The 21687-nt window shown below is 37.6% G+C and overlaps 2 protein-coding genes across 3 annotated transcripts; both read right to left on the bottom strand.

Moving 5' to 3' along the window:
- Nucleotides 1-378: 378 nt before the first annotated feature.
- Nucleotides 379-10732, bottom strand: pkp1b (plakophilin 1b). Its single transcript, XM_062416213.1, has 13 exons — nt 10543-10732; nt 8765-8853; nt 7310-7719; nt 7048-7189; nt 6263-6470; nt 5650-5818; nt 4138-4255; nt 2755-2931; nt 1941-2111; nt 1602-1755; nt 1147-1333; nt 926-1010; nt 379-538 (listed from the first exon to the last, which is right to left on the bottom strand). Exons 1-13 carry the CDS (start codon nt 10730-10732, stop codon nt 464-466), a joined length of 2175 nt encoding a protein of 724 aa, XP_062272197.1. The 3' UTR covers nt 379-463.
- A 2503-nt stretch (nt 10733-13235) lies between these two features.
- smpd2b (sphingomyelin phosphodiesterase 2b) lies at nt 13236-20674 on the bottom strand. Of its 2 annotated transcripts, XM_062415894.1 has the most exons (12): nt 20516-20575; nt 19094-19155; nt 18450-18569; nt 18254-18350; nt 17582-17658; nt 16976-17069; nt 16667-16756; nt 16492-16574; nt 16148-16280; nt 15224-15328; nt 14912-15089; nt 13236-14807 (listed from the first exon to the last, which is right to left on the bottom strand). In XM_062415894.1, the coding sequence occupies exons 3-12, from the start codon at nt 18497-18499 to the stop codon at nt 14383-14385; spliced, it is 1332 nt and encodes a 443-aa protein (XP_062271878.1). In that variant the 5' UTR covers nt 18500-18569; nt 19094-19155; nt 20516-20575; the 3' UTR covers nt 13236-14382. The 2 variants fall into 2 exon arrangements, with proteins under 2 accessions (XP_062271878.1, XP_062271876.1); XM_062415892.1 differs by lacking the exon at nt 19094-19155 and having other exon boundaries at nt 20516-20674.
- Nucleotides 20675-21687: the final 1013 nt, after the last annotated feature.

Below are 21687 nucleotides of genomic sequence, written 5' to 3'. Positions count from 1 at the left end.
CAGGTTTTCAGAACATTCTGCCACCAAAATTACATTTTATAAACTCCTAATACATTTTATACAATGCTATTGCACAGATTTGATATTAAAGCAGCAATTTCCGTGTCAATTAAAAGCAAAACCCAAACTGTGTATTATTATTGGATAGAGCAAATGGATGCTGCTAGATTTCAGAATGCAAGCACATACATAAAGTGTACATTAAAAGAAGCTAAACTATAAAGGAAATGAAAACATGGTTGCAAACATGTTACATCTTAATCTTCACCTTACAGCATATAGAGAGCTCTGAAATCCTTTTTTGATGGAAGCAACACATAAAGAAAAAAAACTCTTAAGTCTTTGTGAAATGAGAGAAGATGCCGCTCAGCCTCAGGTGTGTTTACGTCCATAGGTGTGCAGTAGACTTGCAGTTTGGTTACTTCTGTAAATGACCTTTTAGAGATCCATTTAAGCAGTCAAATTAATAGATGACTTGAGCCGACTTGTGCACGGCCGTGGTGATATCATTCACAAATGAGGACTTGCTCATTCCTTGCTGCAGGACAGATAGTTAAACATAAATCAGTGTTTCATTTCAGTAATTACACAGAACATACAGTAAGTGACACACTGACAAACTGAGTGTGGGAACTGAAATGTGCAAAACGTTCTTATGATGCATCGTGTTAACGTGGCTTTGTGTATGTGTTCTGCAAGTGTTTCCTTGAACCTGAGCTACAAGATTCCTCTGCTTTTGGCTTCAACTTCTCATTCACATTCAATGCGCATCTCTTGAGATCACTGCCTAATCTGTCAACTTTTCTTACTCCGTTTATTATAAATGCCTGAGAGAGGTGTGGACTTTTGAACTAAAAGTACCAAACAGAGAAGACACACCCAAATCTTGACAAATCAGGTAACCGAGGATTAAGCCTCTACTCACCTTTTTCAGGAAGCTCTGTGTATCTTTATCTGACCAGAGGTTGTAGAGAAGCAGTGATGCGGCCTTGCTGGCTTTGGGGAAGTATCTAGACAGAAAAACAGTTGTTCAAGTGAAGCATTCATTAAAAATATTATCCCTGATGAGTCATAGGTTTTCCCCACATCTTGAACAAATCTATCTGTTTTTGTGCTCATGCAGGCACATTCTGTTTCTGCCCCTACCTGTTCTTGCTGAGATCTTTCAGTGAGTTTATCAGGTTATTGTTTAGCAGGCGCCTGCCCAACTCAGGTTCCTTTATGAGCAGACAGTTGGCAGTCTGGCAGGCCATGGCCAGAGTGTCATCAGATTCGTTCCCCTGTTTTGTGCCTACGCTGACGATTCCCAGCAGGTCTGGGAGGACTCTACGTGCTACAAAAACAAATCAAACAAAACTCACTGACTGTTTAATACATGCCAACACTTGCAGAACTGCAGATGATTGTTTAAGATCATTTTTGTCCGAAACTAATAATTCTCCGTCTTGTGTTATTCATTTAAAATAACATCTACATCTAATGTATAATTTAATGTGAAATGAAATGGTTGGATTTAAATCATTTTATTTGATCTTAGCAAACAATACAAACTGTATGGTAAAGCATCACAGTGCATGTTTTGTCTTGTATCTGCTTCTTACCGATGGCACTGTGCAGGTTTGGGTTCTGGGTCAGGTTTCGCACCAAAGCCACTGTGTTTCTCTGCAAGTTGACTTTGTTTGACTTTAACAGGGGACTGATAACCTGTAAGCCATTCAATTTCTGCACAATGGTCTGACTCATTACACTGGATACCTGTGAATAGAGAAAAACTTTTCAACTCCTAATCTCAGTTGTTACAAATTTACAGGGAGGAAAATGTCAAAATAATCACATATTAGTCTCAATTGTACAATTTTACTACACAGTGTACTATGACAAAGTACAACAACACAATTTAAATTGTTATTCAGTACGAGACAGATTTTTTTTTTTCTTACAATGCCTTCATGTGCAGTGAGGTTCTGCAGTGTTCCAGTACAGGCTTCCTGTATTTCCTCTTGCTGGCTAGAGCCCAGTAAAGCCAGGTAACTCTGCAGAGTTTTGGAGTGGATCAGCCAGCCTGCCCCGTTAGGCTGTGGATCCTCAACGACAGGGAAGTCAAAGTGGTGCTGGAAACGAAAGGGAGGTGAACAAGATAGTATATCATCTGCTTTGTCTGGATCATTGTCCTGCACAATTGTATATTTGTACTTAAGCATGTCCATATTTGAATACATTACATATGTTGATTTTTTTTCAAATTTTTAGTTTTACACTTATTCTCATTATTCTTTATCAAATTTGCCTCTTTAACCGAGCCTCAGAAGCACACCAGCATGCATTTCCCAGCACATAGTGTATGAGCTTGTGAAAAATAAAACATTTCGATCTTTGTATGAAATTTAGAATTACACTGTGGAATTTTTGCAGTCTTATAAAATGAATCCGAATGATTTGTAAGTTACAGTCTGTGATGCAAAAAAGAGAAAATGCTGCAATCCTGTCCCTATTCTGTATGTCCCACACTGTCACCCCGTCCTTTTGAAATGCTTGAATGTTATTGTGATTGCCATAATGTTAGTGCAACCAAAAACCAACTTGTACTCATGAAAAGATACACACTGTCAGGTATAGTCTTGTAAAACTGACACGTACTTGTAGCTACTGTTCTCCAAATACTTCTGATGAGTTGTCACAAGTAAAAGTATCTCTTGGGCTTCAGCCCACATCGGTATGTATGCTTGTTTCTGTCATGCATTTTCCTCATCTTACCTCGTGTTCTGACGTTTTGCTCTGTGGACTGAAGCAGCCGATGGGGCCGGTCTCGTCTTGATTCTGGTTCCTGTTGGCAGGCTGGGCCAAAGCTGTGATCCTGCTGAACAGAGCCGGAGCCTCAGCCTCCAGTTGGAATGTCAGGTTGTGCAGGATGCACACACAGTTTTCAACGGACTGTTTCAACAGGTAGAACAACATGAGAAACGTGTTTCATAATATGGCTTCATGCATCCTGACATACAAAAACAAAATTACTTGATCAAATGTACACGGGGGATAAACACAGAAATAGCAACATCCATACAATATAATGCAAGCCAACAAAGTAGCTTTACATTTGATACTACTATTGTTGTAGTGATAATGCTTAATATTTTAAAGATGTTTGCACTTAGATTTTATTGCACCTCATTTTATTTTACTGTATTGCATCAAACTGTGCAGGTGTTGCTGTAACTTTGTGGTCCCTGAAAATTGATTTGCTTGGAGACTAAAAAAAAACATCTAGCTGCAGACACTGGCTGAGGAGACATCAGCTGACCATCTCAGCTAAAAAATCTGATGAACTGCACCAGCTATGTGAAAGCTCGCATGAGCCATTTAGCATCGTAAGCTGGATCAATGTTAAAATATAAGATCAATAAATTATGTCTCTGCCTGATTCTTACTTTGTGAAATGACATGCAATTAATAAAATGTAGTTTTATGGTTTACACCTACGATAGGGGCCATTTAGTTATTACTTCATTCATCACTGTGTTGCAATCGTTCTTTGATTTTGACAGCTCTTTTGAAGTGTAGCGCTGGCTCTGATGTCTCTGTAGTATTTTTTTTATCTTGACGACGATGTACAGACTCACTATAACAGTAAGCTTTATGCTATGTTCAACGAGTGATAATGATGGTGGGGTGATGGGGGGGGGGGATTTGCTGCCCCCTTTTTGTTTGGATTTGTCAAGGTTTGTAATTCTTACACATTGCACCTTTAATCACTTAATTTAATTATACGTAATGCTGCCAAAATTGTATTAGGCAAATCATTACCCTGTATAAAAGGTAATTAACCTGTATAAACTGTATAAAAGGTTGCTACCCTGTATAAACTGTATAAAAGGTTACTACCCTGTATAAACTGTATAAAATGTTACACAATATAAAATAGTTTTCTGTGCAACAGAAACAGCACATCCACATTGGGTTGCTGTAGATCAACTGATTAACTTAACAGCAAAGATTGACTAACTTTAAAAATTAAACTGTGTCTCTATACTACAATAACAAATGTTCCTTTTTTTTTTATTAACGTTCCACATGACTGACATATGGCACACACACACACTCAGTTGGGTTTGTTTAGTATAAGCAAACTGTACGACTTACCTTATCATCTGGTTTGCCTGCTTCCACGCAGTCCTTCACATAGCTGACTAAAGAGTCAACCAAACCTCGACATTTTCTCATCGCCTGCCTGTTGCTTTGCTTTGCACTGCTCAGGTTTCTGTTGAGATTAAAATATGAGAGATCTGTTCATGTTTTCATACATTACAGTGTAGACAGCAATATCATTAGCAATCACGCTAAAAGCACTGTTATTAAGATTTGAATCACTGCTATCAACTTGCCATCAAGTTTTTATGTCTATTATTGTCTTTATATTAGTCTTAGTAGTAGGAGCCTATAAATGCAGTCAGACACTCTGTTTATTTTTCATTTAGAAACAATTATTAAAGAGCCTTGCAGCAAAGTTTTCAAGAATTGATTTAAAGAAAAATCTTGTTTGAGATTAACAATGGTAATCTTGTACAGTCAGAGGAGTGAAAAAAATTACAGCTTTCCCAGAATGATACAGGAAATACGTCAACTGTTTTACATAGCATGCGTGTGTTTGCTGATGTAGTCAATAAGATTATCGCTGGTAGCTGTGGTTTTATAGATGTGATGTATAAAAACACATTATACATCAATCATTTACTTGAGGATCCTGTTTCATTATGCACATTACAGTAACACATAAATGTCAGCCACAGCAAAGAGCCTGCAGCCTAACCCTCCTGAGGTTGAAGAAGTTATTCAAAGATAGCAACCCTGACGGAAAAAAAACCTCTTTATGGGTTGCAGGCAGGCTCATAAGGAAGATAATCGCTATATATGTACAGTCAGAAAAATTATTTATATTAATGAGGGTAGATTAAATATGAGAAACAATGTAAGTCAGTATAAAGAAAATATATGTAAGGGTCCCACAGTTTCATTAAAACTTTTAAAACATTGTAATATTCATAACAGTTGCATTTGTTGCAGGGCTGTTGTATTAGACCTAATTTTAAGAAGTCGTACATAATAAACTGGCAAATGAGTTTGTATCTTGTCTATGGTTATGATATGTAATCTATACTACTACTACTACTACTAATAATAATAATAATAATAATAATAATGTTTATTGCAAGGCTAGTCAGTTTTGTTGTAAATGATCACATCTCTTATGTTTCTGCATGAGAAAAGGACAAAGCATTAACTTGACATCACTGAGTGAAAATGTCACACTACTTGATGAGTTAAATTTGTTTTAATGCAAATGCAGTGATCAAGTCCATATTTTCTAATTGTTTTATTAAAGTTCAAAATTATTTTATAAATGTTACTGTAACAGCTGCAAGAAAATAGCCTAATAGGATTCCATAGTCCAGAATGGCCCACTGTGATTTTGATTTATTTTCAGGAATAAAAATGTTTCAAATACATCCCCTCCACCACCCCTCTGATTTTTTCACACATAACATCCCGAGCTAAAGCATTATACTGATATAAAACAACGGATTTACAGCTTTGGTTAAATAAAACTGAAAGCACTGAAATGATATCAAGTGCTCAGTTACATTATTTTCTTACCGCAGACATTCTGTGGTGTGAAAGAAGACCTCAGGGTCTCGGCTGTTACTGATGGTCCGGTTAGAACTTGTTGTGTAAGGCAGGATCACACGCTCCATTAAGACAGGCAGAGCACTCTTCAGCAGGTCTGGCTTCAGGCTGTCTGCGGAGGACAAATTCCACAGGAGACCTGGAAAGAAAAAGAAAACCTGAGCTGTTTGACATCAGCAGAACACTGATCAAATACTCATCTACTGCTCATTTTAGGATTATAAAGGAAAGCATGGTCATTTTAAAGATTTAAAGCTTGTACATTTTTCACTATTATATCCAAAAGTTTGATTGTCCAGTCGATAAGATATTATTCCCACTAATATGTTTTTGAGTTTGTTTTATATATAAGTTTAAACATCTAATGCAGCATTTAGACTCGTCGATAGAAAAAAAGCGTAATGTTTTTGGCAATGTGCTTCAAATACTAATAACACTTTACAGTACAAAAACAGTCATGGGTGGCTTTGTGATTCACAGTAGGATCTGAACAGGATTATGGTGTAACTGTAAACAAGTGGTGCTCTGTCTGTCTTGTTTGCATGGTTAGTTGTGTGTTTGCTGATGCTGATGAAGCTTGTACCTGTCAGCTGTTTCTGTATCTCTACAGAGTTGGTATCACGTAGCAGAGCTGCAGCCTCCGTGATGCCGCCGCAGCGTTGTATCGCATCCTTATTGTTGCTGTTTTTAAAGGACAGGTTGCGGAGGGCGGCCGAGGCTGTCTGGCTGACACTTAAACTGGGACTGCTCAGCAGACCAACCAGGAGAGGAATCCCCTTGAGCCTTAACACCTGCAAGACAAGAGGGCTTCAGGAGTTAGCACACCTGAGGAACACAATAACAATAACACAAGAGGGAATTATTTCAAGTAATGATTTAGAATTGTTGGTTTCATTAGAAGCTTTTATTTTATATGATGATTTACAGTGAGTTAAATGATACTTCTGTTTGAGAAATAGCAGGCGCTCTTCATACTGTCAGCACCTTGACTTGAAAAATGTATAATTTATTTGTCAAGTGACCTCCATCAGACATTTTCCCACGTGTGTGATTTTGTTGTTTTGAATTTTCTGCTTTGTCTCCAATGTTCCTGTCTGTTTACTGGTGTGCAAAGACAACTGTTTTTGTAGGGGTAGACTTTGTTTGAAAGAAATCAGCTGCAAGGCTGAAATACCGCCTGCAACTTACAACTGTGTAAATTATAATAAATAAATATCACTTTCATTTTGGCAAGAAAATATGTTTACCATTCTGTTGAAAGCCAAGCTCCCCTCCCACCTTTGTCATCTGAATATCTAAACTGAATGCCTGGTTACACTCAGATGGAAATGATAAGGAAACTGACAATAAGAAAACAAACTAAATCACCTCTTCTTTGGCCTTCTCATCAATGAAAGCATTGTGCTGGATGTAGGAGGCACCGCAGTGCTTATAAGTCTCATCGTCATTAGAAAGATACTCCACAGCCTCTTTCATGGTGATATCAGCGACTCCACTGTTCCCATTTGACCTGTACACAAAATACAATTTATAAACACTGAGAGCACACAAGCTTTATTTGTTCATTTAGATCATTCAAACACAAAAAATGAAGCATGTTAGGGAGAGAGAACTGTATTTTCTTACTCACCCAGAGTCTGTTTTGCCCTTGGGTGCAGACTCAGTGACCACAGGCTTTGAAGGTGCTTTGGACAACGTGTTAATTTGGCTGGCCACAAACTGTTTGTTAGCCTTGGTCGGACCTGTGAAATTCGCAGTCTGGGGCAAGGAGCTTGTTATAAACTGACTGCTGCTCTTCTCTGTCCTGTAGGTGCTTTTGTTGGAAAGCAGCCTCTGCGGAGGAGCAGAGCGCTTTGGCACTGAGAACTGCCGGGCCAGATCAGGCTCACTGCGGCTGGTGTCGATTTTACCAGCCACCATGGAGATGACGGGGGCGTAACTCCGCTCATAATGATTGGCTGAGGCTGCTGTGCTCCTCTTCACAGTGGATCCCTTGGAGATGCTGATTTTATGCCAGTTATTGTTTTTCTCTTGGCTGAGCTGCAGAGCCAAAGAATACATGTGTTTTCAATGAAAAGTAATACTGTCTCGTGAAAGCTTATTTCATCAGCAATGAAGCACAGAGACAAAGTGACTGACATGACATGAAGTTGGCAGTGAGAAAGAACAAAATGTGAAAGAACTATGCAGCCCTCCAGTGTGGTCATATGGACATCTGGAAGCTACTGTGGGAGTGAATGGTAAACAAATGTTTGTGTGAGGAGACAGAAATAATCTCACAGATTCTGGAAACTGTTTTTGAGAAAGAAAAGGGAGAAAAGCGATTTTTGACTCCCTGTTTATTAATATTAAAAAGGATAGGTTCACAATTTCTCAAGTCAGTCCTAAAACAACAGTCAGGTATCCAAACAAAAATTGACACATGAATTTCTTGCTAATCATCCCTTCTGTTCATACTGCCCATTAGATTAATATACACAATTCACAATTCCTCCTTCAGTGCAAAAATGTATTTAAAGGTTTATTTCAACATTACAGTCTTTTTAGTGCCAACATCCCTCTTTTTGTGACTATACTTCCAGCACAGTTCAACAGGGAAACCCTTACAGTCAAGACACAGAGACGAAAATGTTTACTAAAACAACTTTAACCACAGAATATATCAACTTTATTTGACTAACCCAAACTGCTGAAGCCTCATAATATCTTCAGATAAATATTAAATGGTAAGCACATTTGAAGGGGATCTTCTAATGGTTAGTATGAACAGGAGGAATGATTACAGTAAGCAAAACCTGCTTCTATGTTCATTTGGACACCTTGTTTTAAGCCAGATTTAAAAGACTGTGAACCTATCCCTTAAGAATAAGTCAGCCTCCATACTTAGCAAAGGAAAATGCACATTGTTGTGGGCGTTTCTTGTGTTATTACTGTAACAGTGATTCATCAAATAGTGGCTGACTCTGTCAGTCCTTAAAACCTCAAACTCACATCACTTTCTCTGCTGCAACACTGTGATGATAATTCAACCAGAAAAGTATTTCCAGTTAATGTTGTGATAGTGAATGCTAAAAAAGTTACTCACAGTTTTTGAAAAGCCATTTCCCAAGAAGACGCTTCCATTGGGGGTGCTTGACTTGAAAATATCTGCAAACACGTAGTCAGACAAAGGACCTACAGAGACATATTGAGAGTTATCAGCTCTTATCAAACAGCAAATACCTGAGATCACTGTCATTGATTTATTGCCGGGGAAAAACTGTCACCTGTTCAGTACCTCGGCCTGATCTATGGTTTATGCTCAAAAGGTTTTGTCCTTATGCTATTGAAAGAATAATTAAAATCCTAAAAACACAGAATCAGAAAGTCAACCACCGTCACCACTTTGTTAGCAGGAAACAGAGGCCCAAAAATATGACTTAGTGACAGCCTATGTGGACTGTCACTACTGTATATTATATTGTTAATGTCAAGGCTCTGGCTGGGGTCTACATTGGTTCTCCCTGTGTTTCTCTGTTTCCTCCTCTGTCTCTGCCTCTCCTGTCTCTGTGTGTGTGTGTGTCTCTGTGTGTGTGTGTGTGTGTGTGTGGGTGCGGCTGCCACACCTGTCTGCAATCAACTCATTAACTCACAGCTAAAGTGCTATGGCTCTCCTTCTCACCACACAGGTTGTTCAGTCAGCTCCGTGGTAGCTGCTCTCTCTCGGCCATTCAGTGCTCTAATATTTAATTATTTTTCTTGAGATCACTTCATTTAGTTTACTAACCCTACTTCTCCTGTGTCAACCCAGTCTCCAGTGCCAACTCTCTTCCACCACATTCTCTCTTTCTACACCGACGCAGACTCACTCTTCAGCCAGTTTACGCCAGATTCATCCAGCTACCAACCAATCTCCACCATAAAACCCCTCCACATCCTGCCTGCCCCTCACCATCACCAGCTGGTGAACCAGTTGGCTTATTAAAACTATCCAATCGTATCCATCCCTTTCTGTGTGTGTCCATGTCTGCTTTTGAGTCAAAACAAACGTAGCCTTAATGTTTAATGCTAAATCAATGAACATGTGTATCATATTTTTAAAAGGTGTCATGAGGACATGGTGGACCTTAAAATTAATTATTTTAAAATAAAGCTACAGTACCACATTGTTATTCTGATTTTAAAACTATTCATTCTGATTCTATAAATGTATTTTTTCTATGTATTTTCTATTTTTCTAATTATTTTTAATACTGCAAGTATGTCTACTTACTTTATTATATTCTGTATAATATTCTAAAGTATGTTGATACAGTTAATAAAGTGAAAATAAAGTTATAAAAAAGTATAAAGTTTAGGGCTGTTGGGAGTATTTTAGAAATACTGAGGTCACAAGTCCCCCAAAGCAACCCTCATCACTCTCAGAAAACTTTAACCAGAAAAGAAGACGATATCTTAAATGTTTCAATTAATTAGATTTGTTTTAACTGTTCATCATACTTAAAAAATCTTCTTAAATTTGAAAGTGTTAAATATATAAATACTGTTTAAAAACCCTCATCATACTGTCATGAATAAACTACGGAAACGTTGTTTTATTTTTATTTATTTATTTTGCATAATACTAGTAAACATTTAAATTAGATTAAATTAAAAAAACTAGTAAAAAATATTGAGTCTAAAAAAAAAGCAGTTTATTATCCAATGTGTAAGTTCCTTATATGTGTGAACCAACTAAAGTTCGAGCTAAATTGTCTCAGAACTTTTCTATAGCCTATAATATGTGCCAATTATTATCAGATTATATATTAATAATATCTGGGGAAACTAATAAGACTAATAATTGCCGTTTAAAAATCCAACGCAGACTTTGGACTGTCTTACTTGTTGGAGATAAAGAAGTGGATCCAGTCCTGCTGCTGCTGGAATGTCTGGATTTGGTCCTCTTGATACTCTGCACTTGCTCCAGGACTCTCTGCTGTCCTGATCTGCACTTCGTTACAGACGGCAGAGCCAGCGACGTGTCGTCCACATTCCCGATGGAAATTACCGATTTGAGCGGATCCAGACTCATCTTTCTTTCTTTTCTTTTTTGTAACTGTCTGTGTGGCTCAATGATGATCCAGCTGAGGCTTGTACGGTCAGATGCGGAGCGTCGGTGATGTGTTAGGTAATAAGAGCGCACCTTGCCCTGCCCTACCTTGTCCTGCACGGTTTGACCGCGCCCTTCTACGCACAAAAGAGCTACATGACTGAACTGCTGTTTGGCATTTACACTCTTTGCTTTCTTGGACATAATCCATGGAGACAATTCTTGCTTTGACAAATACCCGTCGATTAAATGATACAAACGTGCAGCTGGTTAAACCATTTCCCCAACTGATGGAAATTAAGTCAATTTACTCGAGTACTATCTGGAGTTACCTATCTTTTCTTCAGCATTTCCATCTCATGCCACGTAATTTCAGGGTTAAATATCACACTTTTTACTCTTACTTTAGAGTACTCTACTTGTTAAATTTCAACCAATTGTTGTATGCATCTTTTGTTATGTGTGTGATGTGTTTGTTGTGAGAATTGCATTGCATTGTCTGAACCTCCGTGTTTTTATATGCATATGACAATACATTTCTTTATCTCATCTTATCAAAAAGTTTCATGCATTATAAACTACCCAACACAGGTACTATTGGTGCCACACTCAACCAACCACATCATAAAAGAGCTAGTTATGTGTCATTCGAGATCATTTTACATTAATACAATGTATTATCAATGACAGGGCGAAATATGCAAATCCTTAAAAGGACAAATACAACAATGTAAAAATACTAAGTTACAGTTACTGTGCCTTTCCATGATATAAAACTGATGAATCAGAACTGCTGATAAATAGCTCAAATCCTGCACCACAACATCTGCAGTATGCGGTTCACACTGAAGATAAGATAAGATAAAACTTATTGCCCTGAGGGAAATCTTTGTTGGGCAAAAGTGCCACATAGAGCTGCAGTCAAGCAATACAGTACATGACAATTAAATACATAGTCAAGATTATACCTAACTGACAAGACAATGCAGTTGTGCACGAGTGCAAAAAGTACATAAAGAGAGGTTCTCAAAAGCGTCCTACCACAGCAGAGCCACAATAACACTGAGACTGCACAGAGACTCCGTTAAATATTACAACATAGGCTACTATAAAAACACTACAGGAAACATCAAATAAAGCCTGAGATGCAAGTTCTATTTTGTAAAGCATTTTAATGAAATGTTACTGTAGCGTCAGTATGCTGTGGAGCTTTGACATGAAGCAAAAATAAACATTAATATTTGACTGGATTTAGGTGTCAGATATTCAATATTAAAAGGACTTTTTTTAGTGCTTGTGTGCATATATTTGGGTGTCTGATGTTACCACTAACAAACTGCCACTAACAAACTGTGAAACAAGACCACCCAGTCAGTTTGATGTGGTCTGGTTTGTTCTGTAGCTACTCTTGTGATTCTACAAGCCATTCAGATTTGACCTCTTCTTATGTCACATGGGACTAAGTTAAGCTAAACTAAGGGTGAAAAATGTGCACATAATCGGGGCCTGGACTCAGGGACAGAGTCTGTCTGGGTCTTTTCAACAAGAGATGTTAGCAGTCACTTTATTATTATTACATTGGTTGAGGTGGAGTTTGGTTTGGCAGTTTAGTCCAGTGGTTCCCAACTTAGGGGTTGAGCTCCCTCAAAAAGGTCACAAGATAAATTTGAATGGTTTGAAAAAAGGTTTTTAAAAAGTTGTAGCTTCAAGCCAATTTTCTCCAGGTGTCAGTATATTTTTCATACAGCATATTTATTGAATGTACTTGTAGATTGATTCATAGCCTGAAATGTTTGTCCAACTCTACTAACATAACATTTTCATTTGTGGTAGAGCTTAACCTTTAGCCTGATATTTGATTATTTGAAAAAAAGGAAATATATCTGACATTCATTCAAAACTTTACATTTAATATAAATTGTTGAATCATTGGACCATAGTTTAGTGTTTTTATTTTTTTTTTTTTTATCAGAAAAACTAAAGAATAAACTATCTGCTCTCTGAAAGCTTCATTATAAATAAATAAGATAAATCATGTGTATCTATGACTGATGAGGTCTTTATGAATGATTTGTGCTTTAGAAGTTTGGTATAGAGACTAATTATGTGAGGAAATACTGTGATGGGTGAGAATATGAACAGTATGTGAGGGTTAAACCTTGTGTGGGAATGTCACTGCGCATTATGTTTTTTACAATTATTATTTGGTATGAATAAGTGTTTTATTATAATATGTGCTGAAAAAAAAAAAAACTGAAAATCTACCACACCCATAGGTGCTCTCGCCCTCAAGGCTTATGTGTGCCAGCTGGCCTGTAGTCAATTTGGCTGTAGTCTCCTCTCACGTGATTTGACATCAGTCTGTTCTTGTTAAGAAAGTTCACTTGTCAGGTGTAGTTAGATTGCCCTCTAGTGGTGAATGTGCAGATCTGTAAATGAACACTTGATATTTGTAAAAATCACACAAATAATTCAGTCAAAAATCACCAATATAAATTCTTTATTACTGTTTTCATAATCATGCCCATAACAATTTCAATTGGAATGAATATCAGGTGTCATCTGAAATTATATGAACCTTCATAAAAACAAGTACTTTTCCAACATTGTGCTGACAGTCGAGAACACATTTAAAGATGATCAATCATTGTTTGTCTCTAGCAGTCTAGCGGTCAGTCTTACAGTGGAGCTGTGAATATGAAACATTCAGTAGTTTCCTAGTTTTAAAAAAAGGAATTGGATTAGTGTAGTGTACACTAAATATATATTAGGTATTTTTAATTTTCCATCATACATGATTCTTTGTAAAAGCCATTTATCCGATCAAATAAAGTTAAAGTTAAGAGTTTACATGATACATTCTGCTTTACTTTGGGTTACAGAGAGGAGTAGTAGGATTGTCTCTGTAACATAAAAAACACTGCAGTGCGAGAGAGTGAACATGAGGGGGGGAAGACATGTAGATAGATATTTTGCCCTTTTCCTATAATATAATAGACTGAATACTGGTACATGAGGATATTGTCTCTAAGTGTTACTGGAAGCTCTCAGCAATCTGTCCTGCAGAAATAAATCTGTTACTGACCAAAATATAAACCTACAGTACAACCTTCAGAGAGTCTGGGTCTTCTGTGCAGTTGGGATCATCAGGCTAATTTCTGTACATATTTAAGTAAGTAAATCTGCAAACACAGTCTGGACCCACCGTGATTGTGATGTGGACTGCAGCAAATTACAAAAAAACGGAAACAAAAAAACCAGAAATATCTGATCCCACTGAAACTACCGATGGATGGAATGCAAGTCGGACCTGAGGCTTAAAAAACACAAATGCTCACATTTAGGACCTTAAAACACAAATCAGCACAGGTGTATCTTACTGTGTAATAGGAAGCTTATGTGTGAAGGTGCATAGAGGGAAATCTAGGGTTCATACAAGGTTACAGACGAGTATATAAAAAGTATAAAAATGTCAAAGCATGTGTCCTGCACTACTTCCAGAAACATCCTTCAATTATGGTTCATTCTGAAGTACAAATCTAAATCTCAAGAGCATCAAACACATTCACAGAAGCAACGACACCTTCAAACTTTTAAAGGTGTCATTTCACTAAACCCAGCTGCCTCCTGTACTACTCCTCTGGATCGAAGGCAGTGGGCTCATCACCCTCTGGGGGCTTCCGCTGGGCATTGTGGGGCTGAGCCAGAGGAAAACCTCTGAGCTTCTCTTGCAGACTACCTATAGCCAGCCTCATCTGGTCCTCAGCCCCCTGAAGTGATTTCAGCTCCATGGTGTAGAAGATGTACAGCAGAAAGGTGGTAAGCAGGATGGCGAAGCACAACGCGGCCAGCAGGTAAAAGGAAGTACGAGGGAAAGGTTGTTCTGCTCCAAGGGCCAACCAGGGCACGGCTGCGATGGCCAGCTCCAGAATCAGCAGAGCCAACCCCATCACTCCGGTGCGTGTTGCTGTGTAGCGCATCCTCTCAGCGCAGTGCAAGCCCACTTTGACTTCCGTACGGGCTTCTGTCAGAATGTCCACCAACTCAGCGCCCTTCCCTTTGAGACACGAGAGAATAGAGAGAAAATAGTGAGTCAAAAAATCTGGGAAGACTTGAATGTTTTGTACAAGTCTAAAGTTGTAAGGTGCCATAGAATAATACCTGCAGCACAGTCCTGATCCTTAGACTGCCCGTCACTTCCGGTCTCAGCTGGAGTGTGTGGGTCAAGTCTCAGTTCAGACGTCAGAGCCTCGTGGTCGGAGTACGGGAAAGGATGGCCGGGGACGGAGCCTTTGGTGGTGGACATGGAATCACAATGAATATCCAATTTGGAAGAACCCTGCAAATAAAACAAAAAACAAAAAACAAATGAAATGCAATTTTTGAGTTGAAACATACAGTATTATAACATCTGATGACTACAACAGAGAGATAAAAATACAGCAGGTGTGATGAAACAAAGCTCTCACCCACCTTGAACAGGATGTAGTCAATTCGGATTCCATTCTCGAAAGGAACAAGCTCTTTCTTACTGATAAAAGGGTTGTCTGCTATGAGAGTTATACCATCCTCACATCCCTGCAACAGAAAAGAAAAGAAGTGTTTAAGTTAAAGACAATTATTTTTATTTCTCACACTTCGCTGTTATTTTCATAGCCTTTACTGCCATCATAATTAAAAATAATAACCTTTAAATTACTAGCTCAAATATTTTAATATGAAGCTACAATAACGCAGCTGAATACAACTGTACAGAGGAGTGACCAGAGAGATTTAAAATGAATCCCTGATTTCACTTCAGTATCTACACGCTGTATATTGTAAGTAAAAAAAAACAACAACATTACAATTACTATCCAATATGTCCATATTAAACATGCTTTAGATATTCATCTACAACATCTGGTGGAACTTTAACGAGCATTATTGGAATGTTAATTTTCATCTTCACAATGTAGCTAAAAATGAGACTTGGTTCAAATCTGTCACATACAACATGGTGCATTGTATTATTACATTTGCACATTGTGAGCATTTACACTTTCCCTGTCAATATCTTGTACAGTACAATATATTTTAAACTCTGACCAGCTGGTTTTATTTTATATATTCAATTTACATTATTTATGACACCTACTAGTTGTATTTCTCTTACTTTGCATAGGTACGTGTATTTTCTCTCACCTTCTGTTGTACACCAAGCCAAATTCGTTGGAAGTACAAATCTACTTGGCAATGATCGTGTTTCAGATTCCACTGCAAAACTGTCTACTAATGTCATTTTGTAGAAATTCACTACAAAGCTAATGAAATGTTAAATGCCAAAATTACAAAATCAGTTTTAAACAAAAATTAATTTTCCTTGAATCACTTTTAGGACACAAAATCAGTACGTACATCGAACTTAGCAGTCTCTACATAAGAGTCTCGGAGTCCAGTGTAGGCCCTCAGCAGTCTGTTCCCGAGGTCCTGAGGATGCATGTTGAGGTCACCGCCAAGAATCACCACATCTGCTCCAGCAGAGGTGTGACTAACAGGCAGAGAAAAACACATTATTAACCAAATTACAACGCAACATCAGGATGAAACTTTACTTAAATATTTGTGTTGCTAAATAAAACTTTGTAGACAATGCAGAGTTGTTTTATACACGTCAGCTGCAACAGGTGAGATTCACATGAAAATAACATGCAAATATACACCAGAGTAAACTAGAGAATTTACATGCAAAGATCTCCTACCGAACGAACTGCTGCAGCTCCCAGGCTTGAACCACTCTGTGAGGTAGATAAGAGTCCTTGTCTCTGCAGTACTCTGCATGCAGCTATAACCAACACACAGGGACATTAGCTCTTTGATCAACAACTGGATATAACACACAGGTAGGGATTACAAAGGCTGTTATGGAAAACCTACATGAGTGACATAGACGTTTGCAGTCAGCTTGCCGATGTTTAAGACGGCCATCCCAACAGCTTTACCTCCAAACCAGTCTCCATGGTGAGCCTTAACATGTGACAAGAGAAAAAGGTGATCAACACATATGCCTATCTGCTATTGAAATATGTTACTACATGTTAATCATTTAATGTTAAACTTGTGAATCTAATGCATTGTGATCCATAAATGTTCAAAACAATCCTTCTATCCCTCCTCATTCTGCCTGAGTATACTTGTGAGTAAAAAAAGACACTTCTGTTTTTGCCTCAGCCCTTCCAGACTTACCATGTATGGATAACCATTCAGTGAGTAGCGATAAAGAAATGTATCATGGATTCTGTGTTTGGAGAAAATGGCCAGTCCACTGCCTATGACCCCACTGAATAATGAGAGAAAAAACAAAGACATAAACAGAATATATGCTTCACTCTAAACATGAACTTCAGCAGTATGTGATAATTGTTTAATAAAACAAGCCAGATCCCTGGTTTCCACGTAGATTTACATTATGCTACAGTAATTATGTGTTATCTCCAGGAGATGTGAGAACTTATCTACTAGAGTTGACATTTTTGTGAACTGTGCAGGAGATTAGAAAGGTAGGGCCTTTGATTAATCTCAGTCTTGTGCTTTGGTATGGAGGTCAAGAAAGAATTAAGCTGCCAAGCACTACGTTAATCCTTTAGGTAGTGCATGGGCTTCAGTTAAAATTTTCAGATGGTTCAGTGCCATGCAAGTACATTTTCCTGACACTCCGGCACTTTGGTAGTCTTTTGAAGATATGACAAATGAAAGTACTCATGAATTTTAATAACGGATTGAACGATATCCACAGGTACGAGGTTGAGAAAAGACTGCACAGCAAATTTGGGATAAGAGTAAAATCATTACCTTTTGAAGTAATGTGAGTGAGGATGAATACAGCAAAGTTTCTTTTTCAAGGAGAGATAGTCTTTCTCACTCCACACCTGAAGACAAAAATATATCATGCATCATTAAAATAGTTCCTATTGGGCAACAGGTGGATTAATGACTTAAAGGAGACATGTTATGCACATAAACTGGTCTATATTTTTCATTTGGAGCTCTTTGAATGATTTACAGTTCAAAAACTCCTCATTTATCTTATATTAACCCTTCATGCAGCCCCTCAGTTCAGGCTCTGTCTAAAATGGGATGTTTAGTTCCTATCTCTTTAAAGCCCCCCTCCCGATAAGGCTACACTGTGTTGATTGGCCAGCTCTATGAAGCTGCCCATCGGCAGATGTTCGGCAGCTCTGAAGGCTATATTAACAAATCACGAAATGAACTATTGCAGTAGGATTTCACTACTTTTGACTTGCAGGAAGCATTTCTACATATAATAATCTAATTTTTTATTTTTTTTAAGTTTTACCATGTTGAACATAGATATCTGACATCATAACAACATATAAATTATACAAAAACCAGAAAACTCATAACATATCCCCTTTTAGGATGATCTTTTATGCAAAATGCACCAAAACTAAATAAGATTATTACTGATTGACTTAATATCCATTGAAAAAGGCTTCCACTCACCTCTTGTAGTAGGACAAGATCATACTCTTCCTTGCACAACATATCTCCAATCATGGCATAGCGCTGAGGACAGTGTTTGCTAAGGTATCTGATCCCCCTGAAAAAACAAAACCACCCAGAAAACACAGTGAGTATATGAACAAAGTGTTGTTGCATGCACATATTAAGACCCAACACATTAAAAATCACTACAAACCAGCAGTTCAGAGAGAAGACCCGAACACGGACAGAGTCTGTGTTAGCCATGCTGGCAGGTGAGTGGATCAGTAGATGAGGTGATGGAATGTCAGATCAGGTGGGATGACTGGGACAGCTCCTAATATGACATAAAAGTGATTGTTAGAAGTTGCTGTCTGCGCTTGATGTTTGTTTTATTATCTCAATGTCTTGGTAGTGCATAAAAACCTCCCGGAAACACAAGTCATAAACATCATCATAAAGTGGTGTGACAATGTGACTATCACAAGACACACAAAAAAGAAAACTGCACAGTTAGCGCCAACATTTGCAAATGAAGCAGACTGCAACCAGACAATGGGTCAGTTCTTATTCTTGAACTGTATTAAGTAATCAGCTAATTTTCACTGTTTTTAAAAAAAATAATAAACAGTGAAAGAAAAAGAGCTGTTTCTACATTATGTTTAAAATAAAGAGAGTAAAGATATTAGTTTTTCTGTATTGTAGAATAATTCATCAAGACCTTTAGTCAAGTCTGAAAATAAGTGTTGTGTGTGTTAGAGCTGATCTGGCAGGACTAATTATGTCATGCAGCAGCCAAATGCTGGTGAGTTTTTCTTTGTTTTTAAAAAGGAGACAAAGTCAAGGGGCAACTGCATTCACTTGTTTCTCCTGAGAGTGCAACAATACACCGGTCACACAGTGCTGACTTGGCTTTGCTCTGTCTGGAGAGAAAAAAGGGAAGCAATGCAGAGTCAGGGGTAACAGCTGTTTTGAACAGGCAAAAATTGTCAATTCATTGGCTCCAAATACACAGAAAAAATAAAAATAAATAAAGACATTTCTAGAGCTGCAACGATTTGTCGATTTGTTGCCAACCACTGAATTAATTGACAAAAAATTCATCTATTAAGAAAGAAAATTCTGATTACAGCTTCTCAAATGTGAATATTTTCTAGTTTATTTAGTCTTCTATGATAGTAAACTGAATATCTTTGAGTTGTGGACGGTTAATCAGCACAAAAGAAGAACATTCAAGATAATCATCTTGGTCTTCTTGCTTTCGGAAACAGTGACCAACATTTTTCACTAATCAAGTGATTAAGAAGTAATTTTTCAATTAATCAACTGAAAGTACATGTTAGTTGCAACCTCATACATTTCCTTGCAATTACATGTGTAGACTATCATTTACTTAAACATGTAAATACATGTGTATGAATGTATCTGTGTGTGTGTGTGTGTAAAGGGAGGGACGCTGCATCAATCAGTGAAAAGACTAAACAAACTTCTACAATGTAAAAGTAATTACAGTTTATTGATGAGTTTGTTTGTGTTTTATGCTGTTTTGTATATATTTTACATCGTATGTATAAAGTATATGCTATATAAGGTCAAATATAGTATGTAGTACATATACACTGTATGCGTTTTAATGTGTTCATATGTATTATTGAGTTTAGTGCAGTTTCACAGGCATTTTACAGCTGATATTTATGTATGTTATAAGCTCATTAAACGATAGGTATTGCAAAGAAGCTCAGGCTATAAATGTAATGGTATGTGGCATGAAGTCATGCTTAAATACTTGTCCCGTCACAAATAAACATTAAATAAATAAATATAGACAGGTGACAGTTTATAACACGGGCAGTGCACTTTAACACTGTATCAACATGAAGTCACCTACACTCAACTCAAATAAAAAGAGGCTTAATTTAGTCACAACATGAGCCTTATCTTTCACAGCCAAATCAGGTCACATACTGTATAATCATGTCTGGTGGCTTTTTGGGGGGCAAAGAAATGCAGAGGCAAGAACAGCTGGTTGACAAGATGGGTACAAGTTTTAGCTGAATGCCTCGACATTATACACTGTTATCCTTCCTTAAGTGAAATGTTTAGTGAGTGAGGGGTCAGTATCTGCAGAGGAAACAGCTGCATAATATCAAATCACTTGCAGGTAGCGAGTGAGGCTAACGTTATGTAAACAGCAGCTAAACAGCACCAATGTTAGCTTCAGCACCTCCAGTTTCAGCTGATTGATAACCTGATTATTTATTATATTATCACAATCTGACTCACCTCACGAAGCTGTTGATGTCAGCTGAAGTGAACTGGCCCGTTTAAAGGGGTGTTTCACCGCTGCAGAGATGGACTTAGACTGCTGTTAGTTACGGTGTCGTAATGTTAGCTCTGGGTGAAAAAAAATCTTCGTGTTATCTCACCGAGCTAGCTAGCTGGTATTATAAACCCCAGTTAATTATTACAAAGGTTAAACAGCCGCTGACCAGCATCTCAGATAACAAACACTGACTTTAGTGTCTTCTTTTCCCTGCCGGCGGAAAAGGCAGCTGCGCTAAAAAATCTTTGCAAAAACGAGGTATTTTGTTTCCTAGGACGGCAAAGTCATGGCCCGCCATACTCTGCTTCTGATTGGTTAATCTAACTCCTCATACCTAAATGTAACCAATACAAGCGACGAAGAGAACGAGTTTTAGCCAATCAGAGGCAGAGTAAGGCGGGTCATGACTTTCGCCATCCTAGGAAAGAAATAGGCTTGTGTTGTTCAATCCTATCAAAATAAAACAGGAACTTCAATTGCTTCAGTTTTTAAAAGATTGTACACATTAAATACATGTGTAGGACACATTTTGGTTGGGAAAAGCAGTGTCTTAAATTGATATATGACAAAAAAAAATAGATTTCAAGTAAAAAAGAATCACTTCTTTTTATGCAAACATTTAATTGCGAAGACTTTCACTCAACATCCGGTGATATTTTCGTTAGTTTGACATCAGTTTCCGGTTTGAGTTGGTTTTAGCCTCAAATAATTCTGGGAGATGTTGTTTCAACCAGTTAAAGCCTGTTTGCAACATGCAATGGTAGAAGCATGGATGTTAGGCTACAAGAGCTCTTATAAATGAATACATCCATGGGTGGGAGAAATAATCCCATCCTTTATTACCACAATAATTTAAACACCACTACTAGAACTTAAAAACACATTACAATTAGCCTAACACTCATTTGTATGAAAAATCCTGTTTACAGTCAAGTTTTGACACATCTTTTCTTTCAAGGATTTTTCTTTAATTTTACAATTTTCTTCATTGCAGAACAGTATTGTGGAGATTAAAACCATGAAATAACACATATGGAATCATGCACACAGCAACAACAAAAAAAGGTAAACAAAGCAAAAAGTGTCATAGTCTATTTTATAGAAAAGTAGCCACTGTTTGCTTTGATGACAA

Source organism: Scomber scombrus, chromosome 3 (genome assembly GCF_963691925.1).
Source record: "Scomber scombrus chromosome 3, fScoSco1.1, whole genome shotgun sequence".
Lineage (NCBI taxonomy): Eukaryota > Metazoa > Chordata > Actinopteri > Scombriformes > Scombridae > Scomber > Scomber scombrus.
This window is presented reverse-complemented; position numbering and strand designations above follow the sequence as displayed.

Excerpts from the sequence above, each read along its gene's own strand:
- pkp1b (XM_062416213.1), bottom strand. The coding sequence starts at position 10,732 with ATGAGTCTGGATCCGCTCAAATCGGTAATTTCCATCGGGAATGTGGAC. Across the intron at positions 4,256-5,649 it reads CACACCACAGAATGTCTGCG|AAACCTGAGCAGTGCAAAGC; the intron begins GTAAGAAAATAA and ends TAATCTCAACAG. Across the intron at positions 539-925 it reads CACAGAGCTTCCTGAAAAAG|CAAGGAATGAGCAAGTCCTC; the intron begins GTGAGTAGAGGC and ends TCTGTCCTGCAG.
- smpd2b (XM_062415892.1), bottom strand. The coding sequence starts at position 18,499 with ATGGCTAACACAGACTCTGTCCGTGTTCGGGTCTTCTCTCTGAACTGC. Across the intron at positions 16,281-16,491 it reads GAGCTGCAGCAGTTCGTTCG|TCACACCTCTGCTGGAGCAG; the intron begins GTAGGAGATCTT and ends TCTGCCTGTTAG. Across the intron at positions 15,329-16,147 it reads TAGAGACTGCTAAGTTCGAT|GGATGTGAGGATGGTATAAC; the intron begins GTACGTACTGAT and ends TTTCTGTTGCAG.